The sequence below is a fragment of the Salmo salar genome, chromosome 03, assembly GCF_965601325.2.
Source record: "Salmo salar chromosome 03, fSalSal1, whole genome shotgun sequence".
Taxonomy (NCBI): Eukaryota; Metazoa; Chordata; class Actinopteri; order Salmoniformes; family Salmonidae; genus Salmo; species Salmo salar.
The window spans coordinates 67,503,812-67,524,473 of NC_138293.1; the positions used below are offsets into that span (position 1 = coordinate 67,503,812).

Consider the following 20,662-nt stretch of genomic DNA (forward strand, 5'->3'; position numbering starts at 1 on the left):
ATTTACTAATTGTCCAGTCATGAATGGCAGAGGTCACACGTGGAACATTGAAGACAGTAAAGAAAAAATGAGGTGAGTGAAAACCAATTGTGTGTATAAACCCTGGGTGACTGACAGGGGACGCTGTATTGAAGCCACCTTGATACTCCTCAATTGCAAAAAAATATATTTTGGGGAGCTATATAAAAGCATTTGTTGATGTCTACATTCGTTTTTTACATTTTACAGACACATATTACAGACACCTTAATGCATACTTTAAAATTACATTAAGTGAGCTAAACATAAAAAAATATATAAAACATTTTACTTGAAAACATGTAAATACTTAAATAAATGCAACTTTGTCCTTGAAACATTTAATTGAAATACTGTAGAATTCCATTCATTCCTGGAGGACTGCGCCTACTAGTGAGTGCCAATATGGCTTCAAAGTCTCTCAATGGCCAATACATAGAATTAGCAATCCAGGGTTAATATACACTATATACTGCTCTGGAAAAAGTAAGAGACCACTGCAAAATTATCAGTTTCTCTGGTTTTACTATTGATAGGTATGCGTTTGGGTAAAATTAACATTTTTGTTTTATTCTATAAACTACTGACAACATTTCTCCCAAATTCCAAATAACAATAATGTCATTTAGAGCATTTATTTGCAGAAACTGACAACTGGTCAAAATAACAAAAAAGATGCAGTGTTGTCAGACCTTGAATAATGCATGTTTATTCAGCATGTGACAAATACAATTTGATTTGAGCAGTCGAAAATGCGTTCTATGGAGTGATGAATCATGCTTCACGATCTGGCAGTCCAACAGACGTAAATGGGTTTAGCGGATGCCAGGAGAATGCTAACTGCACGAATGCATAGTGCCAACTGTAAAGTTTGGTGGAGAAGGAATAATGGTCTGGGGCTGTTCCAGTCAACGAAAATCTAAACACTACAGCATATAATTGACGTTTAGATGATTCTGTGCTTCCAACTTTGTGGCAACAGTTTGGGGAAGGCCCTTTCCTGTTTCAGCATGACAATGCCCCCGTGCACAAAGCGAGGTCCATACAGAAAGGGTTTGTCGAGATCGGTGTGGAAGAACTTGACTGGCCTGCACAGAGCCCTGACCACAACCCCATCGAACACCTTTGGGATGAATTGGAACGCTGACTGCGAGCTAGGCCTAATCGCCCAACATCAGTGCCCGACCTCACTAATGCTCTTGTGCCTGAATGGAAGCAAGTCCCTGCAGGAATGTTCCAACATATAAGGGAAAGCCTTCTCAGAACAGTGGAGGCTGTAATAGCAGCAAAGGTACCAAATCCATATTAATGCCCATGATTTTAGAAAGAGATGTGTTGACGAGCAGGTGTACACATACTTTTAGTCATGTAGTGTACATCATTGATGAAGACAGATGGGAAGAGGCGAAGCTTATCTTTGTTGAGAACAAAATTCAAGAGAACAGAACTAGACATAAGGCATAAGAACTAGGCATAAGAACTAGACAACATTCATTAGACACTTGCCATCAATAAGTATATTATGAGAAAAAGCGATATTGCCTGCTTATCTTTGAAGCCATTTCATGCAAGGATTTTATCTTTGTGAGAGGGAGGATAATTATAGCAGGTGTTGATAGGAAGAATAGGGATGTGGTCTGGGTGAGAGGGGGAAAAGGATAATGGAGTTGGAGGAATAGTCTAACAGTAGGAAAGGAGTGAGGATGGGGAAGATATCATGTAGGAGGGAGACATGGAGGGAGTGGATGATGTTACCTAGGAGGGAGGTTTTGGCTAGGGTGAAATAGTGATTCCTCACGAAACCCAGAGAAACCAATATTTTGGTGATTTTCACGAAATGTGATCCATAGAATAGTCCTTCAGAGGAAGGATTGTTGACATATGACACTGGTATCTAAAAGCATAATTGAGAAATAATGAATCAAAGTTGTCATATTTATGTGTTATAACTAGCAGTTGTGAAACTGTGGAAAAATATACCTGCTCTGTCCTCACTGTGTTTCTTAATAGTTAGACAGTCAGCTAAACCCAATAAAATCCACAAGAGTTGCGAACTGTCAAATTTGTGAACTGTGAAAACATTACCTTGGAAAAAACAATGCTTTGCTTAAACATAATTACAGTATAATCTCCATGATGGAGCTACGCTAACATTAATCAAAACAGACAGTTACTTGCTAGACAGACTAGCTAGCTAGCATCTTGCAGAAAGTTATTGTTTATATAAACATCGGCTCAGTTCATTACAGAAAGAATAAATACATAGTTGCTAACATACAACAATATTCTGCTTTTACTTAACTAGCTACAAGACTAATGCTTAGCAAGGCATAAAGGAGCGTACAGGGGTGATATTGTTGCAGTTTTTAGAGGAAGCTTGTTTGCTTGATACATTTGTTACTGTTTCGTAGGTGAACGTCATCATGGACCACTTTCATGCGATGACAAACACGGCCACTAGATGGCGCCAATGCTTTCTTCAATAGTAAATATAAACGGAATGATAGCGGTTCTATGGCGGTTCCAATGGAGCCCTTATGGGTGTGAATCGTTGGTTGGTATGAATTAATTTCACCCCTGGAAACTACATATATAATTTTTTTGCTCCATGGTCCATCTGCAAGGTTTCTATTTTTGATGGGCATCCCAGTCATCAAGCCAGAGTCGCTGACTGTGTGTGTATAGTCTCTTGTCCATTAGTCATGTGTCTTACTACACTGCCTAGTCTAATGTCACACAACCATAGCTGCTGGAATTCGTTTGGGACTATTAAAGGCCAAGTGAGTGCACTACTTTTGTGAAATAATCTATTTTTCTAAAATAAAAACATTATATACATATATACATCTTTTTTTTCCATTACCCCTACTTCCCGCAGTTATGCACACAATGCAGACTTAGTCAGATGATGCAGAATAATTTTTGACATGATTTTTGCTGTCTCCCACAGGGGAAAAAAACTAAGTTAGCTACATTATATGTTCACTTATAACCCAAATCACTTTATTTGGCTCACACACTAAATTAATGTTTCCCCTAGGATAAAATAGGGCAATTAAAACGGCGTTTCTGTTTTTCCAACTGACACAGAATTTCATTATTATTTATTTATCATTATAAAACTTATTGGATAGACAAAATCTGTTGTTTAATGCTTTTTATCCCTCACTCAACACCTTTATAAAGACAACTACCTCCCAATCATTTAAATGCTGTTAATAGCTCATTGCAGCCAGTCATATGGCTTCCTCTATCTATTCATCAGAATCTTTCAAAGACCTGTGAATGAGAGACTAGCTGCCCTCATAATGCCCACACATAGACCCCCACCTAGTGCTCTCTCTATCTCTCTCTCTCTCTCTCTCTCTCTCTCTCTCTCTCTCTCTCTCTCTCTCTCTCTCTCTCTCTCTCTCTCAATTAAATTCAATTTCAATTCAATTTAAGGGCTTTGTTGGTATGGGACACATATGTTAACATTGCCAAAGCAAGTGAAGTAGATAATAAACAAAAGTGAAATAAACAATACAAATTAACAGTAAACCTTATACTCACAGAATTTCCAAAAGAATAAAGACATTTCAAACGTTATATTATGTCTATATACAGTGTGTAACGATGTGCAAATAGTTAAACTACAAAAGGGAAAATAAATAAACATAAATATGGGTTGTATTTACAATGGTGTTTGTTCTCTCTCTCTCTCTCTCTCTCTCTCTCTCTCTCTCTCTCTCTCTCTCTCTCTCTGTCTCACTCTTTCTTCCTGTCGCTCTGCCTCTCATTTCTCTGAAGCGGGGATGTGCGCGCTAGAACAGGAAATTAATGCAGACAGAAGAGGCAGGCAAGCTGCGACCGGCACACACGCAAAGAGCACTCTCCCTCACACACACACACACACACATTCTCTCTCACACACACACACTGCCCAGAGCTCCTCCAACCAGAGCTGGAACCTTTCAGCCCCAGGTGAAAAGACAGAAAGCGGAGGAGGTTAGTGGAGGCCGGCCAGAGGAAGAAGAAGGAGAGGGCAGGGGGGGATCAGTGAGAAGAAAAGAGTGAAAGATAGAACAGAGCAACCTGTTAGTGAGATCTGGGACTCTGCTGAAGAAACCGTGGGAGCTGGGAACACAAGCTATAGGATGGTTTTGCTGTCCTCTTGCTCCAGGTACATTTTCTGCAAAAACCTTTTAATAGACTTATTTATGTGGTGATTGTTGTACCTTATCACACCTTGTTACTCAGAAGTGTATGCTTAGTTTTTTTTGTTGCCATGGCAGAAATGTTGTTTGAGGGTTCTGTAGGGAAGTAGGAATTGTTTTTAACAAGCCAGGGGCGAGGGCTCTTATTCGAATGTATGAAAACAACACATGTTAAAAGTTAGATGCTCAGTGTGTGACTGCTGTTTGGCTGTTGTTGTCTGTGTTTGACCAATCACATACTTAGTGAAAGGGTGAAAGTTCACCATGGATGTTGTTGTGATTCTGTCACATGCGAATCACTCAGGAAAATGACGATTGTGTCACATGTTGATCTCTGAGAATGATCTTGTGGTGTTTGGTCAACACCCCAGTGATCATGATTCATATTCATATCTAAACCTTCACCTTCAGGTTTAATCTTTCATAGCTTTCTGTGGCTAATCTCAGCATTTGATTTTATGACAGCCATACATTCAGAGATAGTATGGGTGTCCCTTTATATTCCTCTCTTTCTCTGTTTTGAGTGTGTTGTTGGGTGTGTTGTTAGGTGTGTTGTTGGGTGTGTTTACAGGACAGGAACATATTGAGTGTATGTGTCCCTGGAGCGCTCACACTACATTCCTGCCCCTGCCTGGTTGGGGTGGGTGTGGAGGGAACGAGGGTAGTGCCGCGGGCTCGGTTATACACATACAGGTGTAGGATCTTAATTAGATCCATTTTTTGTTGCTGAGAGTGTTCCTGCACCGCAGGAAATGCAATGAGCTTTACATACATTCACTGAAAACACACACTCTCACATAAGGTAGTTTTAACAGTATTAGACTTTTCATGTAGCCTACTTTTGGCCAGCTAATACCATAACCACCGATCAAGCAACATTATGGACTAAACTTTCAAGTCCTGTTGCTGCGACAATATAGATCCTAGATCTGTACAGGGCACATTCCAGCAAGTCCACCCTCCCTCCTATTGAGACACTTCTGTCTCACAAACTAACATCACCTTGTTCAGGTGTTTCAGTTAATTTTTGAATGGCAGAAATGAACCATTGGTTATGTGACTACTTTTATTTAACTAGGCAAGTCAGTTAAGAACAAATTCTTATTTACAATGACAGCCTAGCAACAGTGGGTTAACTGCCTTGTTCAGGGGCAGAACAACAGTTCTTTTTTTACCTTGTCAGCTCAGGGATTTGACCTAACAACCTTTTGGTTACTGGCCCAACACTCTAACCACTAGGCTACCTGGTTAATGTGGTTGCATTAACCACCATCACTGCTTTTCTCTTGAATCTTTAAAGCTCGAAGATTATGCGCCATTGTTCTGCCTTGAGCTCAGCACAGCCTTATTTGAAAGGTTAACAAAATGAGAGAATAGAGAGCAGTGCTAAATTTGGAACAAGGTTTAGTGTCGAGGCCTGGGAGTGTGGAGTGCCACAGTTCAGAGGTGTCCCATATTTGCAGGGGTAAGCTAAACAGCGCAGCCTTACTCTTTTCTATCCTAGACATCCTGCCAGGAACCAGAGACACTGAGTGAGGTCAAAGGGAGCCCAACTAGAGGAAAAAGAGAGGTTTCCGTATTTAAACACAGGCTGAATGGGATCTGCCTCCTCCAATTGTTCTCCCTTTTCATCAGCCTTTTTGAGTTGGAGGGTGTTCCTCAACAGCATAGATACCAACCCAGCAAGAATGTTCGTTGAGTGTTAGATACTGTATTTGTTATTTCGAGTTCTGAGCCAATGTTAAGACATTAATGCTACAACAGACACTTTCTGAACACAAAAAGTCTACAATCACACTTGATAAAGTTATGAAAACATTGTGCATTGTAAGAAATATGCATGTGTGTGATTGAAATGGTACAGTGAAAGGCAAGAACAATGTACAGAATCTGTTCTGAAAACATTTTATAAACATCTTGGGAATGTTTTGAGACCCAGAAAAAGTTTGCTGGGATGGGCACTCTTTTCTGACTTGCACTGACATGATGAATCACTGCATTGAGCATATCGATCATTCTTCTCCCTTTCTGTTCTTTCCCAGAGGGAGGGAGTCACCAAAATGTTATTTTTCTCTACAAGAAGTACCCTAGTTCAATCCTATGAAACTCTGCATTTTCTCAAAGCCCTATTTGTTATGTCATGTTACGAGATATGGATACATGAGCAGTGAGCTTGGCACTGAGAGTTTGTGTGGCTTTATCTCTGGAGCCGGGCTAGGCGCTCCCTTCTTGGGTTTCTGTTCCTTTGGTAAACCACAGGATTGCCATTCCGGTGGGTCAACTCCCTCCCTCTGTTCAGTGTAGAAACGGTGGCTGGGCTGTTCCGCTCTCTCCGTCTCCACCCTCTGCTCTCTCAGGCTGTGATGGTTCTGCCCTCTGCAGAGGACCCACTCTGCTCTTCGGGCATGCTGGAGCGGGTTATCAGCGATATAAGGAAGATGGCTCAGCTGCTACAGATGTAGGTCTGATTCTGAACAGATAATCCACAAAACATCCCCAAGGCCTAAAAATGACTATGGAATGGTGTAGGTTATTCAATTGAAATGCACTGCCTTGCACTGGAGACCCATCTAATATGTCATCCAGTCTGTTAACCAGTTTTGTTGTTAGGTTGGAGTGAATGTTGGGAGTGGCTTACAGGTTCTATGCAGAGGTGGAGCTGGAAGGGGCCAGTGTTTACAGTGTAAACAAAGTAGAGAGGGATAAAGGGAATAGCTGGCCAAGGATTTTTTTCTCTTTTCCCCTTCTCTATCTTTCTCCCCTCTCTCTCTTTATCTCTAAATCCTATTTCTTTAATTTTCTCTTTCTCTAAATTCTCTCTCTCTCATCTCTCTTTCATCCCACTGCAGCGACAGACACAGAAAGGATATATCACATGACTAGTCCTGCCTTGTCCTCTCTCTCTCCTCAGAGTTATTTTTGATTGTCAGTCCTTCGTCACTGGTTAATTACCTGAGCAGTGAGCACATCTGATCACGTAGTAGAGTCAGGTTAGACCAGAAATACAAGCCAGACACGTTGTAGAATTAGCAGACATGCTCCGTGGGCTGTTCTACTGGTCTATGGGAATTGCTCAAGCTGCACTGTGTTGTTCTAAGAGAAGTTGGTGTGTAAGACAAATCTATTGAGAGGAGATGCCTGTACAAGAACATGCTGTATGCTATGTAGTGTTAAAATAGCATACATTGTGTTTGACTACTGGTATTTGGGCCTGCACACAATGGCAAGCAGTATGCAGTGTCAGTCATTAGTAATAATGAAGAAAGCCGTTCAATCTATCTGCAATTGAGAATACTGATATAAAAACATAGAACAAGCATACAAATGCAATGTATTTTCATTTTCAGTGTTGAAATAGGCAAATAGCACCATTTTCCCTTAAGTTAAATAGAGTTGTGTTTCCTTGAGTGGTAGACAGAGTGTGGTTTTAGCGTTGTGGTCTGAGATAAGAGAGACATATATGTGTGTGTGTGTGAGTGTGTGTCTGTGTGATATTCTCAAGATGTGAGAGAGAACATGGTTTCTATGACGACATGTTCTAACTGCTCTAAATTGGCCTTGAGGAGAGAGGTCAACTCGTTCTCACTTTGACACGTCACGGTAAGCTACTCTTAGACAAGACCAAAACAGGCTATTATGAGTTCACAAATGTCACAATGGATATGGAATTTTTTGTGAGGTCTGTTTATGCACATGTGTGGGCGTGCATTGTATGTGCATGCATGTGACCTTTCAGCTGATCTAAGGTCAGTTTTGACCCCTAAGGATTAAAGTTAGTACAAGGGTATTAGTGTAGGGTATGCTGCTCCCAGAACTGTGATGAGGAACGATTTCCATCGAGAGCACATCCTGTTTCATGATGTCTAGCCCGCCACGGACTGGTCGGTGTTATGATATATTTTGGCATGTTGCTGAGAACAACACATCTTTTTCCTGCTTCTCTCTTTGTGTACGCCCCAGCCCAGCCAGCCCAAAGAGAGGAAGGAACTACCACTAAACTGTCACACTCGCAAATCAAGCAATGCAGATATTCATTAAAGTCCTGAAAATAAGGGTTAGCCAAATGATTGACAGGGACAAACAAACACGCAGAGGAAAGGAGAGTTGAGACAGAAGGTATTTATAGGATGTTTAAAGCTTAGGAAACGCTTCCGGTGCTGTGATTTTTCACCAGTCAGGGAAAATCTGTAATATTTACAATGACCAACACCATGAAAATATCATCCTCTACCAAATTACACCATACTCTACCAAATGACATTATACTCTACCAAACTAGTTAGTGCAACAAGAGGTGACTACGCTTGTGTGATGAGTAACCTTGGCAGAGACCTGAATACTTGCATTGGCTCCCCAAGATAATACCTAGGGTTTAGCTTAACAGGCTAACGCAATCTGGTGACATGCATAGTCAGAACAATCATTTAGGAAAGCTAAAAGGGAACATATGACATAACACTTGTCCATTTTAGGGCTTAAAACAGTACATTTTAAGCCCTAAAATGGACATGCATATCAACCAAATCAAATGCATTCCAACCAACTTCCTTAAAGGACTTATATGAAACTTCTAAATGGAGAACAGCATTATCATGACATGTCATTTCCACATTTGCTGGATTGGCAGATATCCAGATGTGTCACAAGCAGTGATCTATGTGCTGTCATGATATAGAGCTATTATATCTACTGGTAGTGTGTGTGTGTGACCACTTGGCAGCTGGGTAATCTTTGAAGTTAAACATTATCTGTTGACAATGGGCGTGGGTCGTGGCCATTGAGAGATCTGCCGTGTTTGCTGAACACATATTCTGTAGTGTTGGTGCTTCAACTGGAATGACCTAATGTACACATTCCCAGACGGGTTCTGTCTCCTAGAGATGAACGTACTTTGGTGCAAAAAGTGCGAAATCAATCCCAGAACAACAGCAAAGGACCTTGTGACGATACTGGAGGAAACAGGTACAAAAGTGTCTATATCCACAGTAAAACGAGTCCTATATCAACATAACCTGAAAGGCCGCTCAGCAAGGAAGAAGCCACTGCTCCAAAACAGCCATAAAAAAAGCCAGACTACGGTTTGCAACTGCACATGGGGATAAATATCGTACTTTCTGGTCTGATGAAACAAAAATCGAATTGTTTGGCCATAATGACCATCGTTATGTTTGGAGGGAAAAGGGGGAGGCTTGCAAGCCGAAGAACATCCCAACAGTGAAGCACGGGGGTGGCAGCATCATGTTGTGGGGGTGCTTTGCTGCAGGAGGGACTGGTGCACTTCACCATATAGATGGCATCATGAGGTGGGAAAATGATGTGGATATATTGAAGCAAAATCTCAAGACATCAGTCAGGAAGTTAAAGCTTGGTCGCAAATGGGTCTTCCAAATGGACAATGACCCCAAGAATACTTCCAAAGTCGTGGCAAAATGGCTTAAGGACAAGGAAGTCAAGGTATTGGAGTGGCCATCACAAAGCCCTGACCTCATTCCTATAGCGTTTGCGAGCAAGGAGGCATACAAACCTGACTCCGTTACACCAGCTCTGTCAGGAGGAATGGGCCAAAATTCACCCAACTTATTGTGGGAAGCTTGTGGAAGGCTACCTAAAACGTTTGACCCAAGTTAAACAATTTAAAGGCAATGCTACCAAATACTAATTGTGTGTATGAAAACTTCTGACCTACTGGTAATGTGATGAAAGCAATAAAAGCTGAAATAAATCATTCTCTCTACTATTATTTATTATTTCACATTCTTAAAATAAAGTGGTGATCCTAACTGACCTAAGACAGGGAATTTTTACAAGGATTAAATGTAAAAAAAAAAGAAAGAAGTTTAAATGTTTTTGGCTAAGATGTATGTAAACTTTCGACTTCAAGTGTATATGTACAGAACATACTGTATATTTACAAGAACAGTAAGGTAATGCAATACCTTTGTAAAGTATGAGTAATGTAGTGAACCAATTTTTATATTTTCTTGTTCCCTTTAGGAGGGCTGCAGTGGAGCCTTGACTGTCTTTGGGGAAAGGGAGGGGGTGGGTGGCCACAACGGACACTGACACGGCCACCACGCTGCCTCAATGTCCTCCTTGGTGTGCAACATGGGGCTGGTGCTGGTAGAGTTTGAGTACGAGTACACCGGCCGCGACGGGGACCTGGTGTCCATCAAGCCCAACGAACGCTACATCCTGCTGGCCAAGACCAACGATCACTGGTGGCATGTGAGGATGAACGAGCAAGCAAGGCCCTTCTATATACCTGCTAAATACGTCAAGGAGCTCCCCGCAGAGTTCCCATCCCCGCTGGACTTTGCTGACCCACCCAGTCCCGATTTGGTCCCGGTTCCTGCGCCGGTGCCAGTGCCAGTCCCAAAGCACTCCGTACCAGACCGGACAGAAACGAGGGCGGGAAATGAGGTGACTATCCGCCTCCGCTCCCCGAAGAGACATCAGAAGACTGAGCACCGCATGTCCACATTTGGCGTACCCTTAGATTTCCATGACCTGTCTCCCGGGGCATTGAAGCGCGGCGGGCTGAACGACTCTCTGCCAGGCCTTCATTCCTACGTTGCCCTTGAGGTTCCCTTAACAGTGCCCTCGCCTCAAGCCAACAATAGTGCCAAACACAAGAAGCAATTAAGCCTGAGTTCCGGTGTGCTCTTCGGCTCCTCCCTGAAGGAGGAGCCTCTCTCCCTGAACCCCCGAGCCCCCAGCTTCAGCCCAGCTGACCCCCTCCAACGGCCCTCCCAGGCCATCCCAGTGGAGAGGCCCATCATTCCCGATGCCGAGGTCACCGGTGGCGGGATACCCCATCAGGAACCTCTGAAAGAGCTGGAATGTCCTCTGGAGCTGGAGGAGGGAGAAAATGAGAAATCTAGTGTGGAGCATGAAGATGAATCAAAGGAGGACTCTGAGAATATTTATGAATCCATATTGGACCTGAAGCTGGATGAGTCCCCTATAATAGTGGAGAAGGCCCCGACAGGGAGTCCTGCTGCTGTGGCTGAACCTACACCTGTTATCGCTCCCACTTCTCCATCTCCAACACAGACACAGGTAAAAGTATTATCTGTAAAGTGGTTGTAAGTAGTGAACCTGCAGTGTGATTTGCCTATTTGATCGCATTGGGGCCACAGTCTTTCCCTCACACTATGTATGTGCCTATGAAGGGATGACTGTTGATTAAAGGTGAGGCCCTTCATTACATGGGCCTTTACGGGGCCTTTTACAGTTCATAGAGTAATAGTATCCCATGAAGTTTAATATCTGGGAGGCCCTTCCGTAGGAAGTGGCTAGTTATTATAGGATACATGTTGGATTAGTCTGTATGGTAAAATACAGCTGTTTTATGAATACATTGTTTAGAAGAGATTATGTTTTCATATTGTGAGGCTCCAACGGTCAAAGATGAAAATGAACAATATGACCTCCTTTTGTGGCAAATACTCCGTACCATCTGTCTCAAGGAAGTAAGAATGGGAGGAAGTGTGGGGGAGTTGTCCATCGAGCTATACAGCAAGGCAGGCAGATAGACAGACACTCATTGGCTTTGTACATAGCAATTACAGAGACCAAGCAAATAGTTGGAATAGCATATCAAGTCAGACAATTAACACTGTGGGCAGGGTACAGAAGAACCTGTTCACAGATGGTGGACATTTTCTTTCCTCCATTGCTTAAGATACCAGAGGGAGGCACTGTCTGCAACTAAATGTTGTTTAAAAAATCAAGGTAGTTCCTGGCAACATCCACATATTAAGCTTCTACCCCCAAGCCATAAGACTGCTAAATTGTTTGCTAAATAGTTAACCAAATAGCTACCCGGACTATCCGCATTGAGCCTTTTTGCACAAACTTTTTGGCTCGTCGGATGCGCTGCTACAGTTTTTATCGGGCATAATATTCCTAGTTATATGTACACACAATACATGACCAAAAGTATGTGGTAACTCATTGCAAAATTATGGGCAATAATATGTGGTTAGTCCCCCCTTTGCTGCTATAACAGCCTCCACTCTTCTGGGAACACTTTCCACTAGATGATGATGGAATATTGCTGCAGGGACTTGCTTCCATGCAGCCGCAAGAGCATTAGTGAGGTCGGGCACTGATTAGGCCTGGCTTGCAGTCAGTGTTCCAATACATCCCAAAGGTGTTTGATGGGGTTGAGATCAGGGCTTTGTGTAGGCCAGTCAAGTTCTTCCACACCGATCTCGACAAACCATTTCTGTATGGGCCTCGCTTTGTGCCCGGGGGCATTTTCATGCTGAAACAGGAAAGGGCCTCCCCTGAACTGTTGCCACAAAGTTGGAAGCGCAGAATCATCTAGAATGTCATTGAATGCTGTATCGTTAAGATTTTCCTTCACTGGAGATAAGTGGCCTAGCCCAAACCATGGAGCTAAGGGGCATAGCCCCAGACCATTATTCCTTTTCCACCAAACTTTACAGTTGGCACTATGCATTGGGGCAGGTAGCATTCTCCTGGCATCCGCCAAACCCAGATTTGTCCGTTAGACTGCCAGATGGTGAAACGTGATTCATCACTCCAGAGAACGTGTTTCCACTCCTCCACAGTCCAATGGCGGCGACCTTTACACCACTCCAGCCGATGGTTGGCATTGCGCATGGTGATCTTAGGCTTCTCGGCCATGGAAACCCATTTCATGAGGCTCCCGACAGCTCGGTACTGGCACCCTGTGTATATAGGCAAGTTATTGTTACTCATTATGTATTTATTATTACTTTTATTATTAAGTGTTTTACTTTTCTATTATTTCTCTATTTTCTTTCTCTCTGCATTGTTGGGAAGGGCCCATAAGTAAGCATTTCACTGTTAGTCTAAACCTGTTGTTTATGAAGCATGTGACGAATGCAATTAAATATTCGAGTTAAAACTTGAAACAAGTTCAACTTCTCAGGAGACTATTGCTATAGTTCAGTCTTGAATCTGTGACTCCTCAATTGCCAATAGTGGTGAAGGAAGTGTGTTCAAAAGAAAAAGAGCAGGAATACAATGGTGATCAGCATGACCACTGCTGTCAGTGACATCACACACAATAGTCAGGAGAAACACATGAGGTTCTGTCTGCTAGCGTTAGTCATGAGGTTGTGGCCAGTCCGTTTAATGCTTTGGCCACAGAGATAATGAAATAGGAAGGACAGAGGAAACCATGGAAGACAAAGGAAAAGAGGGTCAGTTACAGGGCGGCACTGCTGAGGTGACGTCAATGGAGAATATGCTTTTTTGAGCCATGGCGGCAGCAAGTAGTGAGTTTGACTCCAGGAGAAGAGGGGAATCAATCCAGGACGCTTTTCAACTTTTCAAACAATATTAAAATGTAAAAGTTCTCTCTGGTTATACCACTCACACTCACAGTGATTTAAAGAGCTGTAAAAAGTGCATGAACATGTTTTTAGGTCAGATAGAGTAATAGGAAAATTATAGGAGAGACGAGAGGGATTAGGGAGGATCTAGATCAGGGTTTGTTCAGTGGGCGATTCCACGCCAGCGGGGGTGATCTTGCAAAGAGATTGTTTTGGCAGATCTCGCATAGAAACTTCAGGGGAAGGATGTTTAACATGCTTTTTACATTTGTATCACAAACTATTTTTTTTGAAAATCATGATGAAAGTGGCCATTTTAGGCCCTTTTAGACCTATACATGCCTCCTGTAAGACCCTATGATCTGTGAACTGTACATGATACAGACAACATCTTGGTGTCATTATCCTCCTTTATAGTGTGCTCTAACATATGGAGTATGTCTAGATTCTGAAATAAAAATGTTCACATTCATTTGTTCATTAAAATAACTTATAAGCTATCCTGAATCACCGCTTTACATGAACTGCAGAGATGATATACATTACACTGCAGTCTAATGTTGTCACTTGAAACAACATAACAAAAGACACGTCAAACAGCACATTCACTTATGGGCAAGATACTTTGAAATACACATTTTCCTCAGAAAGCCTGAACTTCTTCTCCCAAAGGAACTTTATCAGGCTTGGATCTGACTGGGAAGGGAGATATGTTATGATGCAGGAACCATGCAATTACAACGCTCAGACACAAGTATGCTGTGCAGAGAAGAGGGTCAAAGGCTTCAGATCTCTCATAGGCGCAAAGAGACAAACTTATTCAGGTGTCAAAAGTGGAGTCCCGTGGTTTTGTCGAGTTCGGATTACAATTGACAGGCACATGTCAGAAGTTCGTGATCTGGTGACACTGAGAATGCGATAGATAGAGCCAGGGTAAGTTCAAAGTTCATGCTGTACTAATGTAGTTTAAATATAATAAAAAGTAGTTTAATGTTTGACTTTCGAGTCATTATTGCCTGCCTGTTTTAAATTCTCTGATAATTTAAAAAAATGTAATCTGCATTTTATGTTGAACCTGCTGCACCAGTGTTAAGTTGACAGTTGAATGTGTGTAATGCTCTTTGTCCTGCCTACTACCTGTGTAAAGTTATTCACAAGTAACCATCCTATGTATTCAATATCTTATATTTTTATTGACTACTCAACTTTTGACACTTCTTGTTACAAAACTGGTTGACACTGAATACATTTTGAGCAGAACTGAGACAAGTCACCACACACCTATAGACTACTGGGGAATATCTGAACCTGCACAAAGATTAGTAACCTTGGGTCACATTTTAGTCAACATAGTAATACTTTTAGACTGCAGTGGAGGCTGCTGAGTGGAGGATGGCTCCTAATAATGTCTGGAATGGAGTTAATGGAATGGTATTAAACGCATGAAAACCCTGTGTTAGATACCATTCTGTTCACTCCATTCTGGCCCTTATTAGCAGCCTCCACTATTTTAGAGGTATTTGCTTCATTCTCACCTGCACAGTTTGATTATATTATATTATATTATATTATATTATATTATATATTTAAGCAGGTACACAGAAGAGTTCCAGTAAGAAACAAACTGAAGTGTCTTTAAAACATGGCCACTCACTAAAAAGGACTCTATGCATGTCTGCACAATAACAAACGATTGGATTTCAGCCACATTCTGTGTCTGTTCACCTCTTTGCGTTTGACACAAAATAAACATTGTGTGATTCCTAGGTTTCAGCTTTTGATTCTGTGGCCTTTCGTCAAGTGACTTGATATAGGTTCTACTTACAGTAATAAACAATAAACAATAATGTTTGTTACATGGAATCTGAACTGTAGGTAACATGTAGAATTAAACTATCATTTATCATGGCTGAGAAGCATGGAATAATTTGGAGTAGTAGACATTATATTTATAACTTGACAGCCAATGAGTCGGTCAACTTCTGTAAGCAGCTACATAAGGAAGAATCCACTCATCATTCATAAAGAGTATCCCATCCAAATAATTTAAGGTATGCACCCCTTAACCTGATAACTCACTATTGTAAACCACCCAAGCTGTATGAGTTAAAAACTTTACGCTCTATCTCCATTTTCAGAAATGTTGGTAAATTAGCTTTTATTGTTTGAAGAAATAATGAAACAGATTGGTTTGTTTTTTCACTCTCTAATCATGGCATGGGGTTGTTAAATGACAGACATGTATTTGTTATCTATCACTTGATGGTTTCATTTCAGAGAGACAAATAATCATATTTTTTTGCAAAATATATATCCACCTCACTCTCAGATAAATAAGTAGTACTGCTAGGTTTTACACAGTTAAATATAACAAATAACTACATGTTGTATAAAGAAATGTACAAATGATACATTCGTGACATCAATATATACAAACATTGTTTAGTCATTGCTTATTCAGAGTGACTTGCAGTAATTGCATTCATCTTAAGATTGCTAGGTGAGTCAAATACACAGGATACGAACATTCCATTCCAGCTAAAGAATGGATATACTGTATAACGTTTAGCAAAAAAACACATTTTCATACACATCTAAAATCTATTAATAAAAAATCTGAAAACAGTAATATTTTACACACACATGAAGGTACCCATAAGCAACAAAATGTGAAAAATTGGTGGATATAACATTTTGGAAATAAACTCTTCAAGTGTAGACAGTCATGAGAGCGTGAACTTTTTTTCTTGCCTTAATAGCTAAGTAATTCTAAATGTAGCCTGTGTCTGACTGCAACATCATGAGAATAAATAACTGCTAGATGCTTTGTGGTAGAGGTATAATTAGCAACATACATATTGGACAGGATGTAACATGCAGTATGACTCAATGAGCTTTCGATCATCTGATCATGTCTCACTCACAGTACTATAACATTTTCTATAGCTCTTAAGCAATACATGCACTTCTCTGTTTCTGTCACTCAGTGAGTGTATTGGATACAAATCAAAGCAAATTGTATTTGTCACATGCGCTGAATTCAAGTCTATGACTTGGGTGGCTGGAGTCTTTGATCATTTTTAGGGCCTTCCTCTGACATTGCGACAGGTAGCCTAGTGGTTAGGGCATTGGACTAGTAACTGGAAGGTTGCAAGATTGAATCCCTGAGCTGACAAGATAAAAAAAAATCTGTTGTTCTGCCCCTGAACAAGGCAGTTAACCCACTAGGCTGTCACTGAAAATAAGAATTTGTTCTTAACTGACTTGCCCACTTAAATAAAGGTAAAATATTGTTTTAAAAAAAAAATCACCTGGTATAGAGATCCTGGATGGCAGGAAGCTTTGGCTCCAGACACTACCCTCTGTAGCGCCTTGTGGTCAGATGCTGAGCAGTTGCCATACCAAGCGGTGATGTAACCAGTCAGGATGCTCTTGTTGGTGCACCTGTAGAATGTTTTGAGGACCCGAGCCAAATCTTTTCAGTCTCCTGAGGGGGAATAGGCATTGTTGTGCGCCCTTCATGACTGTCTTGGTGTGTTTGGACCATGATAGTTTGTTAGTGATTTGGACATCAAGGAACTTGAAGCACTCGACCCGCTTCACTACAACCCTGTTGATGTGAATGGGCCCTCCTTTTCCTGTAGTCCACAATCAGCTCCTTTGTCTTTCTCATGTTGAGGGAGAGGTTGTTGTCCTTGCACCACACTGCCAGGTCTGTGATCCCCTCCCTATAGGCTGTCTCATCGTTGTCGGTGATCAGGCCTACCACCGTTGTGTCATTGGAAAACTTAATGGTGGTGTTGGAGTCGTGCATGGCCACGAAGCCGTGGGTGAACAGGGAGTAAAGGAGTGGACTAAGCAGTGGGTCTAGGGTTTCTGGGATAATGGAGTTCATATGAGCCATCACCAGTCTTTCAAAGCACTTCATGGTGGTCATTTAGGCAGGTTACCTTGGCATTCTTGGCACAGGGACTATGGTGGTCTGCTTGAAACATGTAGGTATTACAGACTCGGTCAGGGAGAGGTTAAAAATGTCAGTGAAGACACTTGCCAGTTGGTCAGCGCATGCGTTGAGTATGCATCCTGGTAATCCATCTGGCCTTCCGGCCTTGTGAATATTGACCTGTTTAAAAGATTAAGGAGAGTGTGATCACACAGTCGCCTGGAACAGCTGGTGCTCTAATGCATGGTTCAGGGTTGCTTGCCTCAGAGCGAGCATAGAAGGCATTAAGCTCGTCTGGTAGGCTTTCATCGCTGGGCATCTAGCGGTTGGGTTTTCCTTTGTAATCCGTAATAGTTTGCAAGCCCTGGCACATATTGAGCGATTCACTGGTACTTCCTGCTTGAGTTTTTGCTTGTAAGCAGGAATCAGGAGGATATAATTATGGTCAGATTTGCGAAATGGAGGGCGAGGGAGAGCTTTGTACACATCTCTGTGTGTGGAGTAAAGTTGCACAACTGACATGCTGGTAGAAATGAGGTACACCCACCCAGCCATAGTACCCAGTTAGCAGCACCCCTGGGCCGCTGTGCTGTGTGTTTACAAAACAAAGGAGGAGCCCTTTCCTGTACTGTAGGGCTGCAAGCCTCGCCCCAAACAACTGGAAACAAACACACACAAACTCATGTTTCCATACTCCGCTCCAATAGGCTAGCCCCCATGCCACGCCAGGCCGCACACACACACTGACACACACACTCAAGTTTTTGAGCAGAACTGTTTGCAGAGCTCCTGAATCCTGAAATGTTCTCATTAAATAATTATTTAATTGGCAAAATGTAAACAGGCGATTGAGTAAAGATACTCCCTTCAGTGTTTCTCAACTACATGATTTCTAACACGTTATTATTTAGTTATGCAAGGTATCAGTGTTGTGTTGGCAGCATTCTGTGCATTATGTGCGCTCGCAATCTATGCAGGCAAGAGAGGGTTAAACTGAGGAATATCGCAACCACTCCCAAGACTTGCTGCTGCTAGGCAGTGGCTTAACCTGTACTGTAGCGTACCTGACAAGGCATGGAGTGCCTGAGTGTACAGTGTGGAATAGTGAGGTGAATACTGTACTTTAAAACTGGATTATTAAGGGAAAGCTGAAGTCTATAACTTCTAAATGATATCTTTGAAGGATAGTCTACTCTACATTGAGCCTGAGATTAACCGGTCTCCTCCCCTTCATCTACATTGATTGAAGTGGATTTAACAAGTGACGTCAATAAGGGATCATAGCTTTCACCTGTATTCACCTGGTCAGTATGTCATGGAAAGAGCAGGTGTTCCTAATATTTTGTACACTCAGTGTATCTCTATTCCACTACAGTGGTTTTACAATAGTACATTTTAAACCATCAAGTGTCAATCAGTTGTAATTTCTAGAATATTCTGGCACATCATACGCAATTACGTTATCATAAGTGACACATTGGGTACAGTATGTACATCTGTAATTGTCTTTGACTTCCTTGGTCCTGTTTATGCAGTGTCAAAAAGCTTGATGTAATTGTAAGTGTGATAATATTATGATGATGGGCATGACAAGGTTTGCCCCAGCCCTGCCAGGGAGAAGGGGTCAAACTACAAGGGAGGAATGCCATCTTGGTTTTCATTGCTTGTAGATATAAATCATTGACAATGAGTCACAAGCAGAAAGTTAATACTTGACCATAACCTGCTTGGATACATGCAGCCAGGAACATAATCTGATGTAAAGGTGTGTTATCTCTTCTCCTTCTGTGACAGTAGGCCTATCCTAGAGAGATTACAAAAACTCACTATATTGCCACTATCCACTTTGACTCCAAACAAATGGTTGGCATGACAGGTATTGCTGACTGGCAGAAAATGTTCACGTTGCTGTGTGTGAACCAGTCATTCTGGTATCCTTTCCATTTAGTTTGGTTTGAGGAGGCTGGTATGCTATTTAGCTTGGAGACTTTAGTGCATAAGAAACAATGTGCTTCCAGTTGATTGAAAGATAATCATCACCACAATCACTTTTATTACTATTACGCATCTGTTATTAATATCATTTTAGATTCTTCTGCTACACGCACCTGCACTTGTAGCTTATTGTTGTGTTGCTACTGTAAAGGAAGAGGGGCTTCATTAATATCTTCTTTAGAAAAACTGGGGCTTTCCACAGCCAGGTTTTGATGTTTTAACCTGAATGTGTAGCCAGTAGTCACTGCCACATTCCAAAGACAACTCTCCCACCACAAAGAAGAACTTATCAGGTGGTGTTAACCGAAACCTGAAAGTGAGTGAGTGTTTGTTTTTAGTTTTGCTTGCATAATTACTGCTGCCAATGCTCTGCGTTGCCCAAGGCATGTTTATTGATTTGTAGCGTTTATTACTCTGTCTAATGAAGCAGGACTGTATAGTGATTATTATATAGTGATTCTAGGATTGTGAGTATCAACCTCTAGCCTGCAGCTTTGTAACCCAGGTGGTTTCTAGGGTGTGTCTGTCGGAGGTACCATTTGAATAACAAAACAATTATGTTGGTACAAGAGTCTGGAGTTCTTTTTATGATGTTGTCATCTGTTGCGTCATGCACACACATACCCACCTTCCTAATATTGATTTGCACCCCCCTTTGTCCAGAACAGACTCAATTAATTGGGAAATGGATGACAAGGTGTCGAAAGCATTCCACAGGGATGCTGGCCCATGTTGACTCCAATGTTTCCCACAGTTGTGTCAAGATGGCTCGATGTCCTTTGGGCGGTGGACCATTCTTGACACACAGGAAACTGTTGAGCATGAAAAACCCAGCAGCGTTGCAGTTCTTGCAACACTCAAACCAGGCACCTACTACCATACCCCATTCAAACACTTAAGTATTTTGTCTTGCCCATTCACCCTCTGAACAGCACACATACACAATCCATGTCTCAAATGTCTAAAGGCTTAAAAATCATTATTTAATCTGTCTCCTCCCCTTCATCTACACTGACTGAAGTGGATTTAACAGGTGACATCAATAAGAGATCATAGCTTTCACCTGGATTCACCTGGTCAGTCTATGTCATGGAAATCGCAGGATTTCCTAATGTTTTGTACAATCAATGCCAGCTGTTCATAGGACATGAACAGGGGGCAGACTCGCGTATCACAGGTTG

The 20,662-nt window shown here is 41.7% G+C and overlaps 1 protein-coding gene across 1 annotated transcript in view; it reads left to right on the plus strand.

Moving 5' to 3' along the window:
* The first annotated feature begins 3,808 nt into the window (after positions 1–3,808).
* LOC106601260 (rho GTPase-activating protein 27) overlaps positions 3,809–20,662 on the plus strand; it is a 31,179-nt gene continuing 14,325 nt past the window's right edge. Inside the window, exons 1-2 of the mRNA XM_014193336.3 lie at positions 3,809–4,180; positions 10,209–11,273. Coding sequence (XP_014048811.2) covers positions 10,299–11,273 — 975 coding nt within the window. The 5' untranslated portion in view covers positions 3,809–4,180; positions 10,209–10,298. The remainder of the gene's footprint in view (positions 4,181–10,208; positions 11,274–20,662) is intronic.